Source organism: Coffea arabica, chromosome 9e (assembly GCF_036785885.1).
Source record: "Coffea arabica cultivar ET-39 chromosome 9e, Coffea Arabica ET-39 HiFi, whole genome shotgun sequence".
Classification (NCBI taxonomy): domain Eukaryota; kingdom Viridiplantae; phylum Streptophyta; class Magnoliopsida; order Gentianales; family Rubiaceae; genus Coffea; species Coffea arabica.
The window spans coordinates 31,228,025-31,255,353 of NC_092327.1; the positions used below are offsets into that span (position 1 = coordinate 31,228,025).

Here is a 27,329-nt window from a genome sequence, read left to right on the forward strand (position 1 = left end):
AATAACTTATATAATTTTTTTAAAAAACATTGCGTTATGAAATTTCTAAAATTACAGTTGAAATTGTAACAGATATTAATGACTATTAACTATTAGATTCTTATAACTAATATTCGTCGGTGTCAACGAATAAATACGATTCATTAATAACAAAGGAAAATTAGAATTTGATAAAAAAAATTATTTGATAAAAAAGGAAAAAAAGTTAGTATTTTATTCATAAAATATAGTCAACACCTTACATGTTAACAATTTCATTCTATTTTTTCATTGATATATGAAATAGAAAGAACTATGCATATGTACTTTTTTCACCATTTAAATGTATTATAATAAAATAACGTATTTTCAACCGTACAATTACCAATTTTTTTAATATAAAAGAAATATGATTTTTTTTAGAACACAAATTTGATGACTTTAGGCACGTGCAAGTTTTAAAATAAAAAAATTTATTCCTCTGCTAATTACAGATTTTTAAATAACATTTCTCTAACGTTTCTGCGAAATATAAGATTTTAGTAGAGTTTTTAAAATAAGATTTTACTACCGACAGCATTTTAGTAAAGGCAAATTCTACAAATAAACAACATTTTCTGAAAAAGATACATTTTGGTGGGAGCTCGTAAATTTCATTTTAAAATTTTTTTTCTAGCAACTTTGAATTTAATTTTCTGAAAGTCATACTTATAAATGCGAAATGTAACAAAAAAATTAAATACAATTTTTGGAGGTCAAATTTATCAAATGCAAGCTATTTGAAAATTTTTATTTAGGAGCTCGCATTTAGCTCATACTATTTTCTGGAAAAAATTTAATGAGAGCCCAAAAAAAAAAAAAATTATACGCTCTATTAATGCGAGCTCTATAGAGCTCGCATTTGCGGAATGCGAGCTCAAGCAGAGCTCGCATTTCACGAATGCGAGCTCTACTGAGCCCGCATTTCGCAAATGCGAAAACCCCCCTACGGAATACCCAACCAAAATCACCCCTTTTGTAGAATTTTTTTAAAATTCATCACAAAATTAGAAATTTCTCGGCTTTTGCTTTGCTAATACCCCTCCTATTGTAATTAGTGTCTTTCTGTATGTGTCTCCAGCTACATTTCTCATTGACTTACATTAGATGATGATTCTCTTAGGCTTCTTTTGCACCATTTTATTCGTGAAGTAGGCTGTTTTGTAGTTGCATTTCGCTTTTTCCAATTAGGTTATTGCTTAGGTCCATACTTTTTTCTCTTTGGTTCTACAGATTACACTCTGTTCTCCAATTTGGTTCTTTCATCAAATATGCTAACCCCTTCCGCCCACATACAACATTTATATTTATTATGTTAAATAATCATATGCATCGCACTGCATTTTACTTTTTTTTTTTTAATGTAGATCACAACCTCTTTGTTTCTATGCTTATCTTCTTTTCTGCATTCTCATCATTCATATATTTAGTTCTACTTTATTTTCAATTGTTTTATCTCTGTATATCATAATTGCTCCCCTGTATCTTGTATCCATGTTGTACTGAAAATAAAAAGGCCTACTATTAGAGTATCAATGGTTCAAAAGAAGAAATTGTTATGAGCCCAAGATCACTGTTCTCATGCAAAAATGGACCAAAAAAAAACACATCTATTCATGTCATTGTTCAGATTCATTTACTAACCCTCTTAATCAACAATTTCAGTCTTCCTTTCAGAGCAAGAGCAGCTAATGACTAGATTCTTCTTTTACATGCATATGATGCTGACATACAATGATTTTAGAAAATTTTGTGGGACTCTGAACAACAAAAAACCTATTTAATTACGTAAAAGACATTCTAGGCATATCACTAACTCTATCTACGTTGACCAACTACTACCAGGAAATGTGCAGTCCTATTTAACACAAGATTACAACAGAATGATCACTTGTGGTTGCAGTAAAGCAAAATGGAGATTTCGACTTGAAGATGCTCAACTCACAATGAATTGGTCTAAGTTTATTGAAAAACATCAGTTAGCTGAAGGATACTTATCTATCTTCAGCTTGCTTCCACACCATCTATGTGACATCTAGATCTTTGATAGGGATCTCATACAACAACAATGGTCATATATTAAACAGTTATTCAAATCCCGTCCATTTAACGCAGTCAAAGTTATCAAGTTCCATTTTTTTTTTCTGCTATACATTTATCAAATTCAACAATCAAACCCATTCACTGAATCACGCTCTCTATTAGTCTAGAAACACAGGCACAAAACCAAAAAATAATTATGCACAAATTACGGTAAACCTTGCGCGAAGAGTAGGGTATCACCTAGTAATAACAATAAGTACCTTAGTATGGAAAACCTGGAAAGTCAAGGAAAATGTAGGACTTGACATTGTAGATTTATAAAACCAAGAAAGACTGCGAGGAAGAATATTTAGTTTTAACATTCCCCAGAAATGAAAAGTAAAATGTCAAAAAAAAAAAACGTTTGTTGTTGTACATAAGCCTTAGGTCAATATCAGTGTAAACTCTCCGTCCAGTGTGCAGGAATGAACTGGAATATAAAATCCTTTCCAACTTATTGGTTTCATTCTCACATTGGGTATAAACCATTTCAGCTAAAAAGCTTTTCTGCTTAGAATGCCCATTCCAACTTTCTTTTTTTATGGATTCTCCATTTGTTACAAAAATCCTTTCCAAGAATGGCAAGATAGAAGGATGTCAAGTATTTGGTCTGTCCTACAAAAAAAGTCTACTTTTATTTTTACACAGATTCAGAAAAGAAAGTTGAAGTACTTAAAGTATACATTGTTGTTTCTTGATTTCTGATGTACCTCTTCATTGATTCTAGTTTAAGTATTGTGTTTATTATTACAACTAGGATTTTGACTAAGAGAGTAGCATATTTGTTGATAAACATGCACATTAAATATGGGTATAATAGTAAACTGATAAACTAACTACACTTTGAAAAATGAACCTATAATTTGGACAAATACAAAAAGAAAATGAGCTTATCTTTCTTGGACAGAAGGAGTATATCTTGATACCTATTAATTAATAATTCATTTTATTTCTTACTAATAAATAATTCTATTTATGTTTAAAATAGTTTATTCCCTTTTTTGGCCTGCAAACGAATGTTTAAGATTTTTTTTCCTTTTTAACTTTTGAAGAATTGCGTACTATACTATTTTTGTTAATTTTGGCTTTGACAATGAAAATGAAAGGAGCATAACTAGTATAAATCCAGAGTGCAACCAAAACTGCTCGAGGTCATATATTAATCTTAGGAAAACAAATAGGAGTATTATTACAAGGATTATAGCATTCTAAAGAAAACATCCAGGAGTTGATCTAAAACTACTCTGGGTCATCCTCAGTAATTTAATCAACATTGCAACAATAAGATCTTTCACTCGCAGAGCAATGACCATCCTGCAAACTTTCTTCACCCACTGACCCATTTTTTATCCTCCTTAGTTGTTCAAGTTCTGCAACTATTTCTTTCATATGAGGCCTTTTCCTTGCATTGAGTTTTAGACATCTTTTGGTAAGCCTAACAGCTGCAACAATTTCCTCTTCTAGTCCTTCATCTGCAACAATTTTGTCCACAATTTCAAACAACTGATTTTCCTTGGTTGATGTTCTAAACCAAATAACTAGACCTTCAACAGATTTAGCTGAAGAGACAGCCTTTCGGCCGGTTAGAAGTTCGGCAAGAACTACGCCAAAGGCATAAACATCAGTTTTATCGTTGAGTTGCCCTGACCGAAAGTACTCTGGGTCTAATTAACCTAATGTGCCTCCGACTAGTGTAGTTAAGTGCGTTTTATCAAGGAACGCTGATCTTGAAAGTCCAAAATCCGAGACAACTGCCCTATAGTTCTCATCTAACAATATGTTGCTTCGCTTTATAACCCTTTGGAAAATGGCTGTAGAAGCATATAAGTACAAATAAGGAAGCGCTCCGGCAACTTCCATGGCAATCCGCAAACGATTCTCCCAAGTGATAATTCCAGCACTACGATCATCATGAAGGTGCTGGGAAAGGGTTGCATTTGACACATATTAATAAACAAACAACGGTATGTCGGTTTCCGAACAGCAACCTAACAATTTTACTATGTATCTGTGATTTATCTGTGATAGAATGATAACTTAATTGATAAACTGTGAAACGTGACACTGATCAATTTTGTTTGATTTCTTCACATCAACAATAGTGTTATCTCATAGCATTCGTTTGTAGACAGTACCAAGCCCTCCTTGGCCTACAATACGACTTTCATTGAAATTGTCTGTTGCCTTTCCCAGCTCGTGTGACAAAAAGCTTTGTTTTTGATACAGTTGCTTGACTTGAAGATAGCTGCTGTTGTAGCAATCAATGTGTTAAAAGGCAAAGGCATTGGACAGGGCATTCTGTATCCACCAAAGGGAGCGAAAGCCCCAAGGTGTGGGGTGTAAAACCCACAAATTTTTATTTTTAAATATATTTAAAATATAAAAATCCAAAAATACTATATATATATATATATATGCATGTGTATATGTGTGTGTGTATATATATATGTATAATATTAAAAATACCAAAAGAAGGATTAGATAAAATAAAAAAAAATTATAACCTTATATCTGCATAAGAAAAGTAAAATTTGTTTGTGTGATTAAAGTAAAATCTACTTGTGTGACTAATGTCATGCCATAAGTAGAAGCCCAACAAACCACCATAAACTTCGATGATTGTTTGCATAAAAGACTTGATGTCATCCCACAAACTAATAATCACAGTTGCGAAAACTCTTTTCCAAGGCACTAACAAATGATCTTTGTGAGCTTTGACTATCAAAGCAAGGGTCTTTCCCCTATTTCTTTAGAATATTCTTAATGTGAGGCACATAGTTTGAAGGTTCACCTCCTTTGCATCATTAAATTCCAAACTAACATCCATATTTGCCAATTTAAATTTGTAGGCTAACATAAGAAAAGTTTTCAGAAATTGCAAGTTCAGCTTGAGGGTCTGAACTTCCTTAAGCAAATGAAATGAAAATCCAGTTTAGATGTTCTTTTGGAGCGTAAAACAAAGGAAAAAGTGCTGGAATTTTAAATGCTTATATTTTTTATGCCTCAAAGAAAAAACTCGCCTGAACACTGAATGCCGTATGACTCTAACGCCCCATTTGACGGTCTAGGGGCAATTTAGGAGCACCTCGCCCCGAGACTTGCCCCAAATATGCCTTTTAAAACACTGGAAACAGCAATACACCATTTCTCTTGAAGAACCTCTTTTTAGCGTTGTCTTCTTCCATTATTTTAAGATTGTGGTGCAGCCAAATGCAGGCTATTACTAAGATCAGAAATCCAGCTGCAAATCCGATGCCTGTCAAATTAACTTTATCTCTGATCAGAAGAAGTCTCAAAGAAAAGTAACCGCTAAGGAGTGGAGTTCATGATTTTAATGTGTGCCTAAAGAAATGAACGTAAACAATTTTTAGTTCGCCCTATCTGGTGGGCATGCAAGTGGTGTGGATGGATTAAAGTTTTTCTTCCCGAGGTAACCTGGTTGGCAGGTGCAGTAGTAGTTGAACAGTCCCCTAATCTATTTATCTTTGTTAAACAGTCCTAATCAATTCTGGCGTAAAAAATCAGTTTTAACCAAGGGAAATTTGGGAGGAAGGGTAGAGGAAGAATGGATTGGGTGATATGGATGAGGAGATGTATGTGAGAGGTCTCAAGTTCAAAACCTCCCACTTACACTTTATAAAAAAAGGAAAAATTGAGTTTTGTCAATAAATTGACCTCCACGATTTCTTTTCTTAAGTAAGCTCCTTAGACTATGGCAGAAAATCAGCCTTGACCAGATTTCATTTTCGGACTGTCTAGTTTGTTAAAAAAAAAAAAAAAACGCCTTCTAAGATCAATTGTGTCCATATTCATTTTTATTTCAAAACATAAAAAAGTTTCTTTCCAAAATTTTCACCAACAAACATTTTCTTTATTTATAGCAGCTATGTCTCCTTTATATGCTCAATTCATGTCGTTTTTGAGCAAGTATTTTGGCTGACTGTGAGTAAAAACTTTTGACTTTTGCTAAAACTTCTTTGAGTTTTTCCCTCAAAATTGTGAAGGAAAAACTCGGGTTCTGTCTTTTCAATTTTGTGCGCAATTGAAGCAAATTAGTCAAGTTGCAACACAATAGGCTAGCCTCCATTGTTGTGAGAGAAAGTGCAAGTCCTTCATGCACAGCACCTTAACAAAAAAGGCTTTGAGTAGAGTAAGATTCCAACGGTAAAGATAGTTGATCTTAGTAAAGTGGTTTGTACTTTAATCATTATAAAGACGAGGTTGTAAAAGAATTATTCAAACTTTTGACGCCATAAAGAACTATGGCCCAAATCATAGCTATTGATCCTATTTCAAAATTTAAAGAAGAGAAAAGAGTTTTGATATTAGAGATAAACTTTCACAGCTGAACCACTATGAATATATATTGTCCTTTGTTTGTGGGCTACTTATTTCCCCTAGAATCTAAGTTTAGTTTTATAATTACTTTCATTGTGCAAACTCTCATGATTTTTATCTAATTTACTTGACATATGGCAAGAGCTAGTAATTTGTTGTTAGGCACAACCTGATTGTTTGAGATTGAATTTTGTTACTTTGCTAAAAACTTCAATAAGTTTGAGAACTCTCCGAATTAGCTAAGAGCGTATCAACATTTTCAATCTCCTTTGGTCTAGTGGAACAGCTCTGAAGGGCCACTGTGGTGGGCCTTGAATGTTGTAAGAAGGAATCCAGCTAGTTGTTTAGATTAGTGACTTGTTTAGTGTTATTTGGTTATTAGTTTTTGGCTTGTTTTGTTTAGTTTTGAGATTCTCATTGTATGCACGTTCTCTTTCCTTATTATTAATACAAATTTTTAGTTTTTTGCCAAAAAGAAAAAAAAAAAACCAAAAGAAAAGGAAGAAGAAGAAACATTGAAATTTGTTGTTGAATAAGACTTTAAAAAAGTTTATTGATCGTTGATGCACGGTGTTGGTAAATTTTTGTTGGCCCTAGTGCAACCTCCACTCCCGAACTTCTTCCAAGCCTCAACATTTTTTTACTAAGGGCGCGTTTGATAAAACTAAAATTTAAAATCTGAATTCTGAAGTGTTAATCCATTAAGTTATTGAATTGTTAAGTATTAAATCTAATACATTTAAGTACATATCACATTAAGTGATAAAACCCTGTTTGATAACCCAATTCAGCACTTAAATTTAATGGATTCAAATCTTAACATATTCAGACTATTTGATAACCAAAAATTAAACATCTGAATTAATTAAGTGGCATTAAATTTTTTAGGTAAAACTTGCTCCAAAAATTAAGTGATGAGCTATTCACTTATCACTGAATGTGATATATACTTAAATGTATTAGATTTAATACTTAACAATTCAATAATTTAATGGATTCAGATTTCAGATTTCAGTTTTATCAAACGCATCCAAATACATTGGAGGCTCGCAAATTGGGTGAAATAATGACCCAAATACATTGGAGGCTCACACGAAGTTCACTAACTCTAGTTGAACCTAGACTTTTACTCTTAGCCAAGAAACCCTTCAACTACTTGCCCATTTCTCTCAATTTTGAAGACAACACACCAATGTACAATTGAGACTCATCTTTTTTAAGATTTTACTCAAACCTTATACCAAACACTCAACTCATTTGAGGTAAAACAAGAACCAACACTCTAATAGTGTGATTTTACAAATGAAAGCTCAATAACGATTTTTATGGTGTGAATTTACAAAGTTAAACTTATGAACTAGTGATAAGAATGAAAAGATTCGACATATAAACTCCTAGATATGCTTCTCCACTTATTGAAGCTGATAGGGTGTTAATTGTTGGTATTTTTATTATTAATTTTCCCTTCTATCCCTGACAAATATTGTGTTAATTGCTGATATTTACTCATATTTGGTATTTGGAATCAATTTCAGGAATGAAGCAGAAAACTACCAAAAAGGAGGGACTTTGTGAAAAATATGGAGATTTCTAAGGGTTTCAATCCTTGGGCCCTTGAATTGGTGGGGGACCACAAGCTAGTGAAAGGCATTTGGTCATTTGGGCTTCAAAGAAAGCAACGTAGAGAGACTTGGAACAAGAAGTACTTGGGAGGCTTTGTCCACATGTGTGGGGACCACCTAGATAGCTTTTAGTGATCTTTCTTTTGTTGCTTTAAAAGGGGACAACGTACAGAAGCAAGAGATATCTAGGGCTTTAGTTTTAGTTTTTTAGTTTAGTTCTAGTTTTCTTTCTTTGGACTGGCCTCTGACACACGCCAGGTATTCGACAATATTCCCCAACGAGGAGATTTTCTCATGAGGCGTGGTTAAGCTTTTCTAGTCAAGGGGACAACTAAAGATTTGGTTCAACAATTACTGTGAGATCTAATTTATTTTAATTGCTTCCTTAATTTATTGGTATTTATATGTTTCCTGCTTTTAATTGCTATAGCTCGTGTGAGTGATTGAATAGATGCGCAATATTTAAGTATTCATATAGGCTATTTTGCTAAATAGGGGTAATTGAATCCGTAATTGTTCGTTATCCCTATCTCAGTAGCAACTGGCGTAATTGGGTTTATGACAGGGGAACATACGATCTAACTTAAACAAACCCTCGTAGCGTGTTTGTTAGTTAGGATTGGGCCTTTCTAATTATTAATGCAATCTAGAAATTAAACCCTACGGTCGTACCTAGGGTTGTTTTTGGGTTAGAGAAATAGTTAACGGTCGTACCTTGGCTATCGAGAAATTAAGGAAGGGTTGGTTGTTTATCGCGTGCATGACAACTATAACTAATCTATTAATAAATGTGGAATTATCTGTGAATCAATGATCAGTGCCTGAACCATTTCTGAAGTGTACCCTTGGCTAGAGTTTCTCCAATAATTATTCCTTTTATTTATTTTCTGCATTTAATTTATTTAGTTAGCATTTAATCCAAAACCCCCCATACCTTGGACTCTAGAAGAAACGAATTATCCCCAGTCCCTGTGGATTCGACCCTACTCACCGCTATATACAAAATATGTATTTTTCTAGAGTAGGTACTTATTATTGCACAGGTTCGGCACCTGTCAATTTTTGGCGCCGTTGCCGGGGACTGGTGTCAGATTAATTTGTTTCTTTTCGAGTTCACCTTGTTTTCATTTTTAATTTATTTTTTTTCCCTTTTTTTTTATATAGTTTATGGCTGCTAACATTCCATATTTTGATGATAGACTGGACTTTGTTCCTGAATGGGGTTATGAGACTCATGTTTTTCCTAATGATCAATGGGCTGTTGCAAATTGTGGAACTTATTTTGATTCAGGTTATTCAACTAACACATGCCCCGCATTTCAAGATAATCTAAGCGCTCCAATTGATACTTTTGGAAATTTTCCACCCCAATATCAAACGTGGTATGACCCTTATTCAAACGGGTATGATCAAGGATGGTGGGATAATTCCAATTTTGATTATGCGACCGGGCCAATGGATTTTCAACAGCAAGAGTCTCAGCAATCGTCCTCCGTGTCAGGTATGTCTCTTGAAGAAATGATAGGTTTACTAATTGCTAATTCAAATCGATTTCATCAGGAGACACAAGCGAGCCTAAATCGATTTCATCAGAAGACACAAGCGAGCTGTCGCGACCTGGCGGATCAACTGCGTCAATTGACAGCCAGGATAGAGCGATTAGAGGCTCACCTTGAAGAATTGCCCTCACAAACCAATATCAATCTTGAGGAAGATGAGAGTGCAATTGTCCGGCCAAATGACATGGAACTGCAAGAGTTTCAAGAAAACGGATTTAAAGATGCAGTTGAAAAGGAAGCTGAAGTGCAAGAAATGAGACTCCAGGATCAACTCATTCAAGTGAACGATTCCAGTGAACAATCTCCAAATGCGGTGACATCTTCTCCACTCCTTAATCAATATTTTCCTGACTCCTATTCTTCAACTCCTGTTACTGAAATTGATTTTATTATACCAGAAAATTTAATATTTCATGACAGGAATAAGTTAAGAGTGGAGATGGCAAAATATCTTGAACCAATGAATGTGTGTGATGGAGGAGTGAGTGGAGAATGCAGATCATTGTTGACTTGTTTAGCGCCATTTACTAGTCCATGGAAGCCCGTAACTCGTGTGCCCAAGAATTACTCCATCGATGAGGGTTACCAGGATCACGTTGAAGATGAAGCATTGAAGCGAGCCACAAGATTTTATCCTCCATGAGCAAAACATGATAATGTCTAGCCAAAGACATTAAAGAAAGGCGCTCATTGGGAGGCAACCCAATTTCTTTTAGTTGTTTGTTTGATTTTATTTGTTAGTTTAAATCTGTCTTCCTTGAATTTGACTGATTTTGGGTGTTAATTTTCGTTTTTGCTGATTTATAGGTGCCCTTCAGTCATGACGCGCCCGCGTGGTGATGTGCAGGACGCTCACGATCAGAAACTTCTGGGAGCTCTCTTGCCCTCATGACGTGCCCGCGTGGTGATGTGCACGACGCTCACGATCAGAAACTTCTGAAACTTCTGGGAGCTCTCTTGCCCTCATGACGCGCCCGCGTCGCGTTCGCGGGAAAGGTAAGGATTCAAAAAAAAAAAAAAAAAATTCTTTTAACCGTAGCTACCTCTTTTCTTTTTTGTTACAAAAGAAAACAAATAAAAAATAAAAAAAAAATAAAAAAAATTTTGGAAAAAATAAAAAAAAAAAAAAAAAAAAAGAAAAAAAGAGGAAGTAATACGGAATCAAAAGGAAGAATTTTTCTTTCTCCTTAACCGTAGCTAGTCCTTGACTTGTCAACGTAAAAACAAAAAAAAAAAATCCTTTCTTTTTCTTTCTTCTTTCTTTCTTTTCTTTCTTTCTTTCTTCTTCTTTCTTTCTTTCTCTTTTCTTTCTTTCTTCTACTCTGTTCCCCTGCTGGTCCGTCGCCCCTGCTACCCGCACATCTCCAAGCTCAGTGCCGCCCTCAGCTCTCTTTCCACCACCAGATCTGCCACCACCGTCCGCCGCGGCCCGTCACCGACACCGCGCGCCAACCTCCACCAGTCCATCAGCCCTCGCGCGCAGCTCTCTCCCCAGCGAGCCCGTTGCGCCATCTCCACCTGCGCGCTCCAGCCGCCACTATTTCGCCGCTGCCTGCCACAGCCCAAGACCACCGCCGTGAGGTCAACCTCAGCGGCCACCAGCTCTGCAACACTCGTGCGCCACCAGCGGCTTTCCACCAGACACGCCACCCACCTCGCTTCCCTCTCTCTCCCGCGGCCATCATCAGCTTTGCCTCACCTCACGCCAACCACTACCACCCCAGTCCTTTATTTGGTAGCCGGTAGAGGTATTTCAACCTCGATCCCCAATTTTTGGTGTTGATTGGTATCATTTAGCGGCTGTGTTACTTTACTCCGGATTTGTTCATTTGCTGTTATTGCCTATCTAATTGATAGTGCGGGGATTATGCCTGTGTTACTACGGTCTATATTCTAACTTGCTATTTTGGGTCGGCCAATTTCTTGGGAATATTTATTGTGTTTTTTGTGGATTTGAGTTCAATTGTTTTGGGTTATTGGGTGTTTGACAGTTGCCCTGCTCTTGGCCTCTTTGATTAGCACATTCGTTGAAATTGGTTGTGCCCTAGCACAGTGCCGGGGGGGACATTTGTTCAAACTTTTGGGGGGAATTGTTGAAGTTCTTGGGTGGGCTGGAATTTTAACAATTGTCTATGATATTTTGGGAAGGATCTCGGCCAGTGTTGTGCTTGTTGAAATTTTGGTTGATTTAATTCGGCAACTGCATTCCTTGTTGGCATTAGTAGTTTTTAATCGAGTTTTTGAGGACATTCTGGATGTTGGTTTATATTGCTGATTTGGAGGAACAGTGTCTGTGATTTTGGTCTGATCATTTGTGCAATTTGTTGACTCATTTGAGGACTTATTTGTTTCCTGGGTTTGTTTATTGACTTCGGTGGACTGGGTTCCCACCTACGGTTCCTCTACTTGCTCTATTCATTGGAATTCCAGTCGCCTGTTGCTCTTCTTTAGAGATTTAGAATCTTTCTTGTGATTAGATTAACACTTGGGGCTATTGCTTTACTACTGCTCTACTCTGCTATAGCAATTTCATTGATTTTGGACTACGTTTTGCACCAGTGATACTGGTTGGGGGTATTTTGATTAGCATTTGTTATTTTCAATTAGTTGGCTACCTGATTGTGATTGTGTGGTTATTCTCCAACTTCTATACTGCTATTACTGGAATTGCTGCTTTTGAGTTGAGAAATTAACTGTCTACTTGGAGGCTTTGTTGAGATTTTGGGTGGACAGAGTTTTGCATTTGCTGGTTGAATTGAGTTGAGATATCTCAGACCTTGGCCGCGTACTTCTATCACATCAGTTTCCGTGCACCATTCCCGCCTACCCTTTCGCCACTCGTGAGGGAAGTTTCGTTGCCCTCTTCGTTTTAATTGCTTTAATCCCTCCATTGAGGACAATGTAGGATCTAGGTGTGGGGGGGACAGCTATACTAGTTAATTATTTTTAGTTTGTTATTTGTCCACCTCTCGTTCATTTTTTTTCTTCTTTTTAGTGATTGGCTCGTAAGTGCATGCCAAGGTTTGATGTTGGATTATTGCCTCTATTTCTACTTTTGCCAAGTTTTAATAATAAAAGGGTACCAAGTTAATGTGGTTGAATCCAAAAACATCTCTTTGGTGAATATCAATGATTGTTTTACTCTTATAATTTTTGGTTAACTTTCCTAGGCATAGGGAATGATTATTGGCATTTTCGTGTGAATTGGTCCGGTTATTAACTTTAGTTCTCCATGTTTGAAAATGAGGCTAGCTGATGCAAGTTTTCTTTTGGTTTTTGTGTTATATTGAGTTTTTGTGATTTTTAGCTATGAATAAACTTGACTGTACTCCGCTATTAGTTACTACTGAGTAACCGGGGATCTGCACCTAAAAGTGTTGATTCTCGCGTCAAAAGGTAGTAATTTCTATGAGTACGTGGTCACGTGGCGATAGAATCTGAGTAACCGGGCTCCTTCATCTGGCCAATGTTGGAGTTCGCGTCAAAAGGCTCAAATGGCTAGCGACTAAGTCTTTTGTTACTATTGAAAGAAAAAGAAAGAATAAAAAAAAACCAAAAAAAAAAAGAGAGAAAAGTAGAAAAAAATGTGAAAAAAGTGAAGGTTGTGTTAGTGTGTAATAAAAGTCAGCTTGCCGAATTATGGATTTAATGTTGAGATTTTGGTTAATAGTTGGATCATTTGCTGATAAATGTTGTGTGTCATTCATTTTTCTTAGATTAGTTAACCTGGAATTAGAGGAGTTTGTGGTTTAGAAGCTAACCGGAGTGATGTTTCTTGGACTTGACCATTGATGCTTGAATATTATTTTTCTTGGTATCTTGGCAATTTGTTGGATAGAACAATAGCCACTATCAAATATTGGTGTTTGTTTCTTGTTCTCATGCTTTAGGACAAACATGGTTTAGGTGTGGGGGGAATTGATAGGGTGTTAATTGTTGGTATTTTTATTATTAATTTTCCCTTCTATCCCTGACAAATATTGTGTTAATTGCTGATATTTACTCATATTTGGTATTTGGAATCAATTTCAGAAATGAAGCAGAAAACTACCAAAAAGGAGGGACTTTGTGAAAAATATGGAGATTTCTAAGGGTTTCAATCCTTGGGCCCTTGAATTGGTGGGGGACCACAAGCTAGTGAAAGGCATTTGGTCATTTGGGCTTCAAAGAAAGCAACGTAGAGAGACTTGGAACAAGAAGTACTTGGGAGGCTTTGTCCACATGTGTGGGGACCACCTAGATAGCTTTTAGTGATCTTTCTTTTGTTGCTTTAAAAGGGGACAACGTACAGAAGCAAGAGATATCTAGGGCTTTAGTTTTAGTTTTTTAGTTTAGTTCTAGTTTTCTTTCTTTGGACTGGCCTCTGACACACGCCAGGTATTCGACAATATTCCCCAACGAGGAGATTTTCTCATGAGGCGTGGTTAAGCTTTTCTAGTCAAGGGGACAACTAAAGATTTGGTTCAACAATTACTGTGAGATCTAATTTATTTTAATTGCTTCCTTAATTTATTGGTATTTATATGTTTCCTGCTTTTAATTGCTATAGCTCGTGTGAGTGATTGAATAGATGCGCAATATTTAAGTATTCATATAGGCTATTTTGCTAAATAGGGGTAATTGAATCCGTAATTGTTCGTTATCCCTATCTCAGTAGCAACTGGCGTAATTGGGTTTATGACAGGGGAACATACGATCTAACTTAAACAAACCCTCGTAGCGTGTTTGTTAGTTAGGATTGGGCCTTTCTAATTATTAATGCAATCTAGAAATTAAATCCTACGGTCGTACCTAGGGTTGTTTTTGGGTTAGAGAAATAGTTAACGGTCGTACCTTGGCTATCGAGAAATTAAGGAAGGGTTGGTTGTTTATCGCGTGCATGACAACTATAACTAATCTATTAATAAATGTGGAATTATCTGTGAATCAATGATCAGTGCCTGAACCATTTCTGAAGTGTACCCTTGGCTAGAGTTTCTCCAATAATTATTCCTTTTATTTATTTTCTGCATTTAATTTATTTAGTTAGCATTTAATCCAAAACCCCCCATACCTTGGACTCTAGAAGAAACGAATTATCCCCAGTCCCTGTGGATTCGACCCTACTCACCGCTATATACAAAATATGTATTTTTCTAGAGTAGGTACTTATTATTGCACAGGTTCGGCACCTGTCAGAAGCTAAATGTTGAAGTTATGGCTTTTTATAGATGTCCAAAATGTGCTGGCAAATGTCAAAAAATTAGCTATTAATAACTAGCCATTATCGCATCCACATCGGATTCGCATTGAGTCCATATGTCATGCGGACGTTCGCATGTACATCCAGATGGTGTCTAGCCAACTCTTTTTTCTTGCTTTTTTGTGCAACCAAACGTCCGATTGGTTTCAGCTGTGCATCCACATCGACTCCAATTGTGTTTTCTTCAATTCTATTCACTTTTTATATCACACTTGTTGGGTTTGGGTTTTATCCCACAAATCGTTTGTTTTGTTGGATGTGAGTTTTATCCCACCAACTGTTTATTTTGTTGGGTTTGGATTTTATCTTACCAACCGTTTGTTTATGGGATAAAATCCAAACCCAACAAAATAAACAGTTGGTGCGATAAAATCCAAACCCAACAACATTTAAGTAGAAACATTAGTACATTTTATTATTTATTTGTTGATCATCAAAACAAATGTATTAAAGATGATAGGGTCTTCAGTTTTCTTTTAACTAAAAGAAGGGCAAATTAAGACAAATATCTTATCATTAAGTTACAACACAGATTTTTTGTTCTTTACTACTACTTTTGGGAAAATATTAGAAGTATCTTACCAAGAAAATTGACGAGCGTGGGGTATACATATATCAATTAACTCATCCACAATCAAGTTTTACATTTATAAAATCTTAAATACCCCACACTCGATTTTTCGCAAGTATACGAGTTAAGATTGAGTAGAGGGTATTAAGAGTCGAACCCACAGAAAAGATTGTCAATTACCGATATTTTTCGAATTTATGTATTATTTAAACTATCACAAGTGTAAGAAATTAACTCTACACTATAAATATAAGATAAAAGTAATAAAAATAACAATAGAAAGGTCCTAGAGTTATGGAATTTCTCACTACTCTTACAAATGAAATTACCGGTTAAGTGAATGTTATTATTTTGGCTAGTTATGGCGTAATTTCCTAATGTATATGAAATCTACTCTTGTAGTGAATCAACTATTCTTGTAGTTAAGCCATACCTACTCTCGTGGTTATGAAATTAACTACAACTTTATTTTTTCTATGAAATTACATGAAACAAGTCAATAAAAGCATATAGGTGCACTTCTACTCTCGTGAGTGTACTCCTTAGATTTATCACTTCATTGAATTAGTGTTAATCCCAATTTTCATTTGCAAAACTTAATACTATAAGATTATCACGATTAATGGCCGGTTAATCATGATTAGAAAAGCAAAAGTGATAAATAACTTACTCAAAATAATATCATCAAATAACCAAGTAAATATCACTAACAAGATATAGAAAGTTCATCTATAATTCTAGGTATAAACTTTTGCAAAAAATGAAAAACAAATACCAAACTTGTATTACAACTAAACATGAAATCAAATACAAAAGAGAAAGTGCTAAGAGAGAAGTCACCCTTGTCACATGAATTTCAAACTCTCCATCTTTGCTCCTCAATACCACAAGATGTCAAAGTTGGAAAACTCCCTTCCTTTTATTCTTGATTGCATTTCCTCTTTTAAACATTTGGCACTTTGTGTCTTCTTTAAATCATTTCAAATCATCAACAATCATTCAAATATCTTCTCAGATCACTCCAATTGATGATTGAATCATTGAACCTACAAAAACATGAAGTTTTCACCATTAAAATTCATAAAAATGCAATTTTTGACACTTAAACTACAAAATGCATATTTTCACTAGAAACTTAGTTCATTAGCTATAAAAGTAAATAAAACACACCAAAATCAAAAAATAAAACACATTTAAAACGCACAAAATATGCACTTGTCAAATTCCCCCACACTTGAATCATTGTTTATCCTCAAGCAATTAAGAATTACAAACAAAAATGATCCAAAATTTTAAAAATAAACATATGTGCAAAATTCAACTTCATTTCCTCAAAATAAGGTAACGAACCGTTATGCAATTAATTAATTAAATTCAAGTACTCATAATATCAGGTAAATTACAGCCAATTATACCATAATTGTAATTTGTTCAAGTCAATTTCTTATCCTTACTCAATTTCATAAGTAACTCATATGGTCAATAAAAATGTTAGCTAAACCCATGATCATCTTCTTTTTCAATTTAAATAGAGATTTTATTTATATAACATATCTAAATATTTACTTGAGATGTGAAAGTGTCTTTTGACGTGAAAATCGACATTTTTAAATGAAAATCGCTGATTACTCAACACTTCACATTCTCAAGTTGCTTCACATACTCTTAATTCAAGTACCGTTTTACGCGAAAGTCGACATTTGTAGATAAAGACTCCCGATTACTAAGTACAACAATCATTGGAGTAGAACAACTTTTATTCTCTTTTTTTTCTTTCTTTTTTTTTTTTGTGATAAACAAGATAAAGCTAATATCATTCCCTTGAAAGAATAATCATGAGAAAAATATTGCACTTATTGACCATATTTATTACTTAACTATGTAAAATCAAGTAAAGAGAAGAAATTTCATTAAATTTGTAAAATTTAGACATAATTTTCTCCACTTTACATAATATACCTTTCTATGAATGCACAAATTATAATCACATAATAGTTATTTTCGAGTTAAATGAGAAAAGAAGTTGTCAAATCACATATATCTAGCTCAAAAGTAGAAGGAATTTGAGTTACTAATGGTATGGAACTTGTTACCTCTTGGATAAAATTGAAAAAAATTGAAACATTTTGGGACAATTCTGCAATTTTGGACAAGATTGTGAAAAAATTTTGGCAGAGTTTTTCCTTATAAATAAATGAAACTCCTTGCCAACAAACTCAATTTCAACAAATTAACGCACCAAAAATATTTTCAAGGCAAGTCCAAATCATTTCCATTACAAGTCAATCACAACCAACATATATAATCTCAATTCTCCCCCCTCCCCCCCAAACACTTAAAATACATATTGTTCTCAATGTGTAAAAGGGTAAACCAAAATAAAGAAAGGAATACTCCCCTATTGATGTGATTGAAGTACGCGAATATGAAGCTTCATAATACAGTATGAAGTTTATGTTCCATTTGCCTCAATTCTACAAAAAAGGAAACTTCATGAATTCCATTTGTAACAATTAGTACTAAAACCTAAAATATAAAATGGCAAATAAACTAGGTAAGGGTTAAAAGATGCAAAAGTGACAAAGACATGAAGAGTTTTTGCAAATAATTCTTTGCCAAAATTTTTCACATCATCACACAACATTTCCCAAACTTTTCATGTATTTAGCACAAATATCACTCTCTTTACGTAGAATAAGAAGTATAAGCATGTTTCCTTCTCTAGATAATTATAACATCACCATATAGTAATAAAATTAGGAGTAAAACACAATCTAAGAAATATACATTATGCACATGTTCAATTTCACCCTTAAAATACAGCTAAAATTGCTAAATTCTTCACATATTCAAAATTTATCATCCAGTCAAGCTCTATATGAAGACTAAGCAATCAGATTGGCTAAAATGTCACCATATAAGGAATGTATACACGTAAGCTTAATAAACAAGTTACATTTTAGCAATTTGAACCATCCAATTATGCTTAACAACATTCCAAGAGCAATTACTACATTGATCATAAAATTGGAATATACATAAAGTGAAACATTGCATAGATCATCATAATCCCACATTTGATCATCTAAACATGCTTAAAAATGTTAAATAAACATAATGGATCTGATATTCATCAACAAATAACATCACAAATTCACCATTCAACGTATGTCATTAAACTCAAAACATATGCAAATGATGAATATTAAAATATCAAGTTAAATTCAATAAATTTATCTCAAATTGGTAGAGTAATATTTGGTGATGCAAATGATGTAAAAACCCCTATAAAACACCCTTAAATTGACCCCCAATTGCTTGAAATAGAAACTATGAACCCTAACCTTAATCCGATTTTTGAGTTATTTTTCTTGGATTTTAATCAGTTAAAAATGTTCTATGAAGGTTAAATGATATTTGCTGGATGATTTCTTGCAAGAAAATAGTGTATAAGAGGAGATTGGTAAAGTGTGTGTTAGTATGTGTGAGAAAACGTGAGGTGAGGAGAAGAAGAATAAGAAAAATGCAGCCTGCATTTTTGTTACTTAAAAAGCACCCTAAAAATGTGAGCATAAAACGCGACTTCAAACCTGTGTTTTCATCCTACATTTTCAGTTGAAAAGTCACAGAACACAATACGCAAGCTCTTGAATATGTGACCCAAGGTTGCGTTTCTCTAAGCTCGCATTTTTGTTGGAAACTTGCAGAATTGAAAATGCGACTTCAGAAAACGTGACCTTAGGTCACGTTTTCTCTGAACCTACATTTTCTTCTGCAATTTTTTTTGCAGAAATTTTAACTTTCCAAATTTGCACATATTACCCCAATTGCTCAAAATGTATCCTAAATCATTCTTTTGTCAAAATAATCAATGCACCCATATGTAAAATGATTAAAAAATGCATTTTACCTTTCTTTAATAAATAAAAAATATTAAATACTCAAATTGAGGGGTGGAGTTCCTTAATCAAATTTCATTTTTTTCACCTCATTTGGTCATCTTTGCTTCTTTTTCCCAAACCTACAAGAGAAAAATAACAAAACAACTTAAACGCATAATTTAAACATAAAATCATACCAAAATAACATAAACTTAAACAAACATTGGGTTGACTCCCAACAAGCGCTTCTTTATAGTTATTGACTTGACTATTTCACCTCATTTTTCAAGGAGGCTTTGTTAAAAAATAATCCACCTGGTAGATCAGTAAAAGGTGGTTTGATAGCAAAAGCCACATATTCAAATGATAAGAGAGATGGAAGTGACTTACCAATCTCAAGTGAGTCATAAATATTACTTTGAATCTGTGTCACTTGAGAATTCACCAAAAGAACGTCCATATAATCTTGTTGGGTGATTATGACCTTGGAACCTTCATTTGTAATACACTCCTCAAGAGGAGTTATATATACATCATTCATGCTTGCCTTCTGAGGTTCAAATTTTATTCTAAAGGCATTATCATATGAAATGGACATTTTCTCATTAAAACGCACATTAGATACATCATTTTGATCAAAATGCAATCCAGTTTCATACGCAACATTACCACCATTCATGCTGGGGTTATTTTACATATTATTAGAAGAAATAATTTCAGACAAAATATACAATTGATCTTGTATTCTACCAAAATGAGAAGGTAATTCATCTAACCCATCCTCAACCCGAGCAAAATGATTGAAGGTCGCTTTAGCTAGATTTTCTATAACTAAATCAAATTGATTATAAAATTTTTCTATTGCTAGCTCCTAAGATGGATTAGAATCATTAGCTAATTGTTCACTCTCTAATTCCCAAGATAAAGATGCATTAGCTAACCTTTCTATTGCCAATTTCCAAGATGGTTTAGATTCATATTGGATAATTTCAGATTGGTAATCATATAAAATACACATTGATTATCCCAAACGTAAGCATAAAAATTGCCCCAATTAGGACCATTTTTATCAAAATAAGGGTTACAATGCCCACATTCATCATAATAATCTACATTTTGTACTTGCCTACATGTATGAGTTGCATGATAACTTTCACATAAGTCACAAATCATATAATTAGAATTAAAAGTATTAAAATTCCTCTTTTGTTCAATCTCATACATAATGGTGTCCAATTGAACTTTTAACGTTATATAATCAAGTTTATCCTTTAAGCACCTTAAACCGTTTTCAAAAGACATACCTTCGGATTTCTTTTGGTTACCTCTATTCATGGAGTTTTGCACTTGGTAACAATACATTGTCGATCGTCCACTTCTCATACATTGTCTCTCATGTTTACTACTCTCCTCGAGTTCCTAAACATATCTTCAAAATAACTCAAAAACAAGTTTAGTTACGAAGAATAGGTGACTCAACACATACAAATAAAGACTTAAGAAATATACAAGACACAACAAACACAACAAGACAAGTAAAGTGTCTAAACTAATAAAGTTATTTTTCACGCCGATATTGCCAAATCTTCCCCGACAACGGTACCAAAAATTTGACGAGCTTGGGGTATACATATATCAATTAGCTCATTCATTGTCAAATTTTACATTTATAAAATTCTAAATACCCCACACGTGATTTTTCGCAAGTATACCAGTTGAGATTCAGTATAGGGTATTAAAGATCGAACCCACAAAAAAGATTGCCAATTACCGATGTTTTTTGAACTCCTTTATTATTTAGACTATCACAAGTGCAAGAAATTAACTCTACACTATAGACATAAGATAAAAGTAATAAAAATAACAATAGAAAACTTTTAGAGGTATGGAATTTCTCACTACTCTTACAAATAAAATTACCGGTTAAGTGAATGTTATTATATTGGCTAGTTATGGCGTAATTTCCTAATGTATGTGAAACCTACTCTCGTAGTGAATCAACTATAATTGTAGCTATGTTATACCTACTCTTGTGGTTATGAAATTAATTACAAGCTCATTTCTTCTATGAAATTACATGAAACAAATCACTAAAATCACATAGGTGCACCTCTACTCTCATGAATGTACTTCATAAGTTTATCACTTCCTTGAACTAGTGTTAAATCTCAATTTTCATTTGCAAACTTAACACCTTAAAATTATCATAATTAATGGCCGGTTAATAATGATTAGAAAAGAAAAAATAAGAAATAATTTAGTCAAAATAATATCATCATAACTAAGTAAATATCACTAATAAGATATAGAAAATGCATCCATAACTCTAGGCATAAACTTTAGCAAAATATGAAAACAAACACCAAACTTGTATTATAGTTAAACATGAAATCAAATACAAAAGAGAAATGCTAGGAGAGAAGTCACCCTTGTCACATGAGTTTCAAGCTCTCCATCTTTGCTTTCAAATCTTCATCCAAATCTAGTTATAAGTATAAGAAGGAAAAACTACACTAACTATACTACATTAATGAACTAAGAAAAACTACTGAAAACTATATTTTGATGGAGTTTCTCTAGTCTTCCAAAGTCGTGAAAAATGTCGTCCAAGGCTGCTATTTATAGAGAGATTCAAGATCAAGAAGAGTTGATTCTAGTTGGCATTTTTGACTTTTGAAACTCCCAAAAGTTACTTTTACATGATTCTATACTTGCTTGCTCAAATACAGCGGAATTCTTACAGAAAAATGGGTCAAAAAGTTTGTGTGAATAGAGCACAAGTTGAAGAGCAAGTTACAGCCAAAATTGAAGAATACGCGACCTCGAAAACGTGACTTGAGGTTGTGTATTGTACCCACATTTTGCTCTTTTACAGGTTTACTCATCTCTGGTCAAGTCTTCTCTTTGCTTAGTTTTTTGTCCAACTTCAACTGATATTTTTCTTGATGATGCAGGCTCAAATAACTCTTGCACAAAATATGAAAGTTATAGTCCAATTGCTCTAGAATCATCCAATTTGGAGTTTTGTGGATCAATAAATGACTAAAATACCCTTGACTGGTCAATCCCCTGTTTCAGCTTTTGACAACAAAATTATACTTCTGTATTTTGACATTTTGACAATGAAAACGACTGAACCAAACTTCTAGGTCTTCACAAGAAATGTATATCTATCTTCTAGTTTTAAAATGGTTTAAAAATCACCTCAATCCAATGCGTGTAACTCAAAATATAGCCAAAATACCACAAGGTGTCAAACTTGGAAAACTCCGTTCTTTTTATTCTTGATTGCATTTCCTCTTTTGAACATTTGGCACTTTATGTCTTCTTTAAATCACTTCGTATCATCAATAATCATTCAAATATCTTGTCAAGTAACTCCAATTGATAATTGAATCATTGAACCTACAAAAACATGAAGTTTTCACCATTAAAATCCATAGAAATGCAATTTTTGACACTTAAACCGCAAAATACATATTTTCACTGGAAACTTAGTTCATTAACTATAAAATTAAATAAAACATACCAAAATCAAATAATAAAACACACTTTTTTTTTTAAAGATGTAGTAGCTGATTTTATTCCTTGAAGCAAATAGCCAGTGCCGGAGGGGGCCATAGACCGTACCTCCCAAGCTGACAATGCATGTATTAAACTAGGGTGGACCTAACATTTTTTAGGGAAGGGATGCCAAGCCTGTCTAACCTAAATGCCCCTCGGGCTAGAGTAGGGAGCTCCGAAAGATGGTGATAGGTTCTATCACAGCCTTCGTCACAGCCAGTATTAGATAAGCTATTAGCCACTTGATTACCCTCTCGGAAGCAGTGAGTGATGCTGGCGACATGGGGCAGCAACTGAAGGAGGGACCGGACTTCCATATCAATAATCCACGGGCATCGAAATGCTTGCTGCAGTATTTGAACAAGTACCAGAGAGTCCACCTCCACGTGTACTCTCACAAAGCCACGAGAGATGCACAAGTTAAGTCCAAAGAGAAGAGCTCTTGCCACAGCTTGGATGCTAGTACAACTCCCAACAAATGTGGAAAACGCGAACAGGAGCTTACCCCCACCATCCCTTAAAACACCACCACCTCTTGCCCATCCCGGATTTCCCCTGGAACAGCCATCCGTGTTGAGTTAAAGCTCCCCCATCCTCGGCCTCAACCACTTCACCAACCTGAAAGACTCCTGACCGCGACGAGAGCCGAGAGAATCGTAGAATGCTTGCCATGTCGGGAGAGCCCAGGAGAGTCCCGGGTACTTCAGGTAGAAAAGATTCCGTACATCGTCGAAAATAAAACCACAGATAGCACGTGGAGCTTAAGCGACCCCTTCGAACCGTGCTTTGTTCCTAGCCTTCCAAATATTCCAACAGATCAAAGAAGGGATAACCAGATGGGCAAACTGTAGGAACTCATTCGTACCCGATTTAAACCACCAACTAGCCATATATCCCCGTAGCGAGGCACCCACATACAAAACCCCCGAAGGAGCGCCAAAAAACTACCATACCGCACCGACTACTTCACCCCCACAAAATAGATGGTCTAGAGTCTCAACACTAGCCTCAGTACAACAGAAGCACTTTGAGAGGCCTGAGATGCCAAATTTACATATCGTAGAGTCCAGTGGCAACCGATCTCACAATAATCGAAGCATAAAGAATGAAATTTTAAGCGGAACAATCGGATGCCATACCCGAGAGAAAATAAAAGACCGCGGCACATAACTACGTACTAACTCAAAAGTCGTGCGCACCATGAAAGCCCCAGACTGTGAGGGAGCCCAGACCATAACGTCCTCCTCACCCTCCTCTATCCGCGGGAGGGCAAACCGGGCGATCTCGGCTACTATGTCGGCAGGCACCCATTCCACTAGTAGTTGGTAGTTCCATCTACCATCTAACAAGAAGTCAGAGATCCTATGATCCGAAACACTTCCCAATCGCGAGGACAGCGGCCCAAAACCTAGCCAGTTATCGAACCAGAAATGTGAGCTCCCCGATCGAATAACAAAAGTGATGTGCCGCTCAGCCACTTCCCGCACCTGAAGCATCCTACGCCACGTGGAAGAAACCCCCACTGAGCCACCTACCATACCTGGGTGAGCATGAGCGACATACTTCGCCATCATGAAAATATCCCACAGAGACGACTTCTGTCGAAACCTCCACACAACTTCACAGAGAAAGCCCAAACCACATCTGACAAGGACCGAAAACCCACCCCACCCTCCTCCTTAGTAGCGCAAAGGTCCCTCCAGCGAATCCAGTGGTGTTTGGCTATACCCTCAACGGAACCCCAAAGGAAGTTAGCAAAGAGCCTCTCAAGTGTGACCAACGTCGACTTCGGGGGATGAGCCATAGCCAATAAATGAAGAGGAATCGAAGACAGCACATGTTTGATAAGAACAACCTTACCTTCTGGAGACAACAGTCGGTTCTTCCAAGAGCTGATCTTAAAGTACACCACATTGCTCAAGTCCTGAAAGAAAGCCTTCTTTTGCCTCCCCACAAATAGCGGACACCCAAGGTAGCGTACCTGGAACTCCTCTTGCGAGAAACCCGTAATACGCTGGATTATAGCTCTCCTGCCCCGAGGCAACGACAAGTGAACCATAAATCCACTCTTCGCAGCATTTTTTCTCTGTCCTGAGACACTTTCATACCTTGCAAGCGTCTCCATAAGCAGCCTCAAGGAAGACGTCGAGGCACTAGAAAAGATAAGGATATCGTCCGCAAACCCCAAGTGAGTAATAGAAGGACAAGCCCGAGGAACCTTGAACCCACAAAAACTAGGGCACTGCAGCAGTTGGTTTAACATACGAAACAGGACCTCAGCTCCTAGAATGAACAAAGAAGGGGATAGCGGGTCCCCCTGCCGGAGCCCTCACGAAGCTGGGAAGAAGCCACGAGGCATCCCGTTAAAAAGAATCGAGAACCATGGATTAGATATCAGACGCCAAACCATATCTATCCACCCTTCGCCAAAACCAAATGCACGCAAGACGTTAATCAGGAAGATCCATGAGACCCTGTCATAGGCCTTTGTCATGTCCAATTTCAGTGCAACATTTCCCCCCTATTTTTCCTTCCAATCCCCGAAATCACCTCCTGAGCAAGTAAATAGTTATCGGAGATTTGACGTCCACGGACAAAATCACTCTGATTAGGAGAGATAATACAGCGCAACAGCGGAGCTAACCTCTCTGCCAGAATTCGAGATAGCACCTTGTTGAGAAAGTTGAACAGGCTTATAGGCCGAAACTGTGCAAAAGAAGCTGGGTTTTGCACCTTGGGAATTAACACAATGAAAGTTGTTGTGACCCTCCTCGGCACCTCCGCTCCACAGAAGAAACTGACAACACCATTATAAATGTCCTGAGCAATGATGTCCCAAACAAAAGTGAAAAACTTACCTGGGTACCCATCAGGTCCCGCGGCACTATCCCCATCCATAGCAAAAATCACGCGTCGCACCTCCTCCATCGTAGGAACCCCCTCCAACGTCTCATTATCAGAAGCCTGGAGTAACTTGGGGATAATAGGTGATAAATCCCAAGAAGAGGTAGGCTCCGCCGAGAAGGGTGATGAGAAATACCGAACCGCCTCGTCACCTATGCCATCCTCCGAATCGATCTAGTTGCCTTGCTCATCCTGGATCCGATGAACAAATGATTGTAATCTCCTCTGCTTAACTACTGAGTGAAAGAACTTAGTGTTCTTGTCCCCCAATTCTAGCCATCGGACCTTCGCTTTTTGCCTCCAAAAATTCTCCTCCACTAGCAAGCACCGCCGCCACTCAACATTGGCACGTTGTAATGTCTCCTAGGCATCACTTGACCCATCCTCCTCCAACCGCTTCTCCGCTGCAAGTACGGCCTCCTCTGCCCGCCTCGTGTTGCCAAGAATGTTCCCGAAACACCGTTTATTCCAGCTTTTAATATCCGTTTTTAGGCGGGACAACTTAGAACAAACTATTTGGAAAGGAGAGCCATAACACCCTTGCTGCCAGGAGGCCTGAACAACATCCCTAAAGCCAGAATGGGACATCCATGCATTTATAAATCGAAAGGAGCGGGGCTTCCCCTCCACTCGTGACGTGATAGAGAACAAGATGAGGGAGTGGTCTGACGGGTCCCTAGCAAGATGGGAGACCGACACTGCGAGACCAGCATCATAGCATGAGGCATTAAGTAAGAGCCGGTCCAGTCGCTTCCAAATTCTTGCCCGACCCAAGCGATTATTACACCACGTATACGAGGAGCCAGAGAAACCAGCATCAAACAGCTCCGCAGAAGACATGCAGTCCAAGAAATCAAGCGCTTCCGATAAACGGAAAGGCAAACCTCCTTTCTTTTCCCCCGCATCAATCACAACGTTGAAGTCCCCACCAACAAGCCACGGCCCATGCAGAGGCTTGTCCCGCAACAGATCCCTCCACAATGCCCGTCTCTCCTCCCTCGTGCACAATGCATGGACGACGGAGACAGTCAAATGGATGGGAAGACAATTATGATAAACAAGAAACGATGCATGCTGCACCCTCTCACCCACCATCACCAAAGCGCTTCCGATAAACGGAAAGGCAAACCTCCTTTCTTTTCCCCCGCATCAATCACAACGTTGAAGTCCCCACCAACAAGCCACGGCCCATGCAGAGGCTTGTCCCGCAACAGATCCCTCCACAATGCCCGTCTCTCCTCCCTCGTGCACAATGCATGGACGACGGAGACAGTCAAATGGATGGGAAGACAATTATGATAAACAAGAAACGATGCATGCTGCACCCTCTCACCCACCATCACCAACTTAAACGGGTCATTATAAAACAACCATAAAGAGCCAGAAGTATTACTAACTTCAGTGTCAAAATGGAGCTTCTACCTAAAACCTTCCGCGAGCATAAAATTCACTCGAGTTTCACAAACTACCAGGAGTTGAATGTGATTCTGCGAAATAATTTTGCGAAGTCGTCTAAAATGAGAAGGTTTGGACAAACCTCTTATATTC

The 27,329-nt window shown here is 36.4% G+C and overlaps 1 protein-coding gene and 1 pseudogene across 1 annotated transcript; both read right to left on the minus strand.

Moving 5' to 3' along the window:
- Positions 1 to 3,299: 3,299 nt before the first annotated feature.
- LOC140014674 (putative wall-associated receptor kinase-like 11) lies at positions 3,300 to 24,448 on the minus strand (annotated as a pseudogene).
- Positions 24,449 to 26,144: 1,696 nt separating this feature from the next.
- LOC140014675 (uncharacterized) lies at positions 26,145 to 26,876 on the minus strand. The gene has a single exon (XM_072065761.1). It carries the CDS (start codon positions 26,874 to 26,876, stop codon positions 26,145 to 26,147), a length of 732 nt encoding a protein of 243 aa, XP_071921862.1.
- Between the last annotated feature and the right edge of the window lie 453 nt (positions 26,877 to 27,329).

Excerpts from the sequence above, each read along its gene's own strand:
- LOC140014675 (XM_072065761.1), bottom strand. The coding sequence starts at position 26,876 with ATGGTGGGTGAGAGGGTGCAGCATGCATCGTTTCTTGTTTATCATAAT.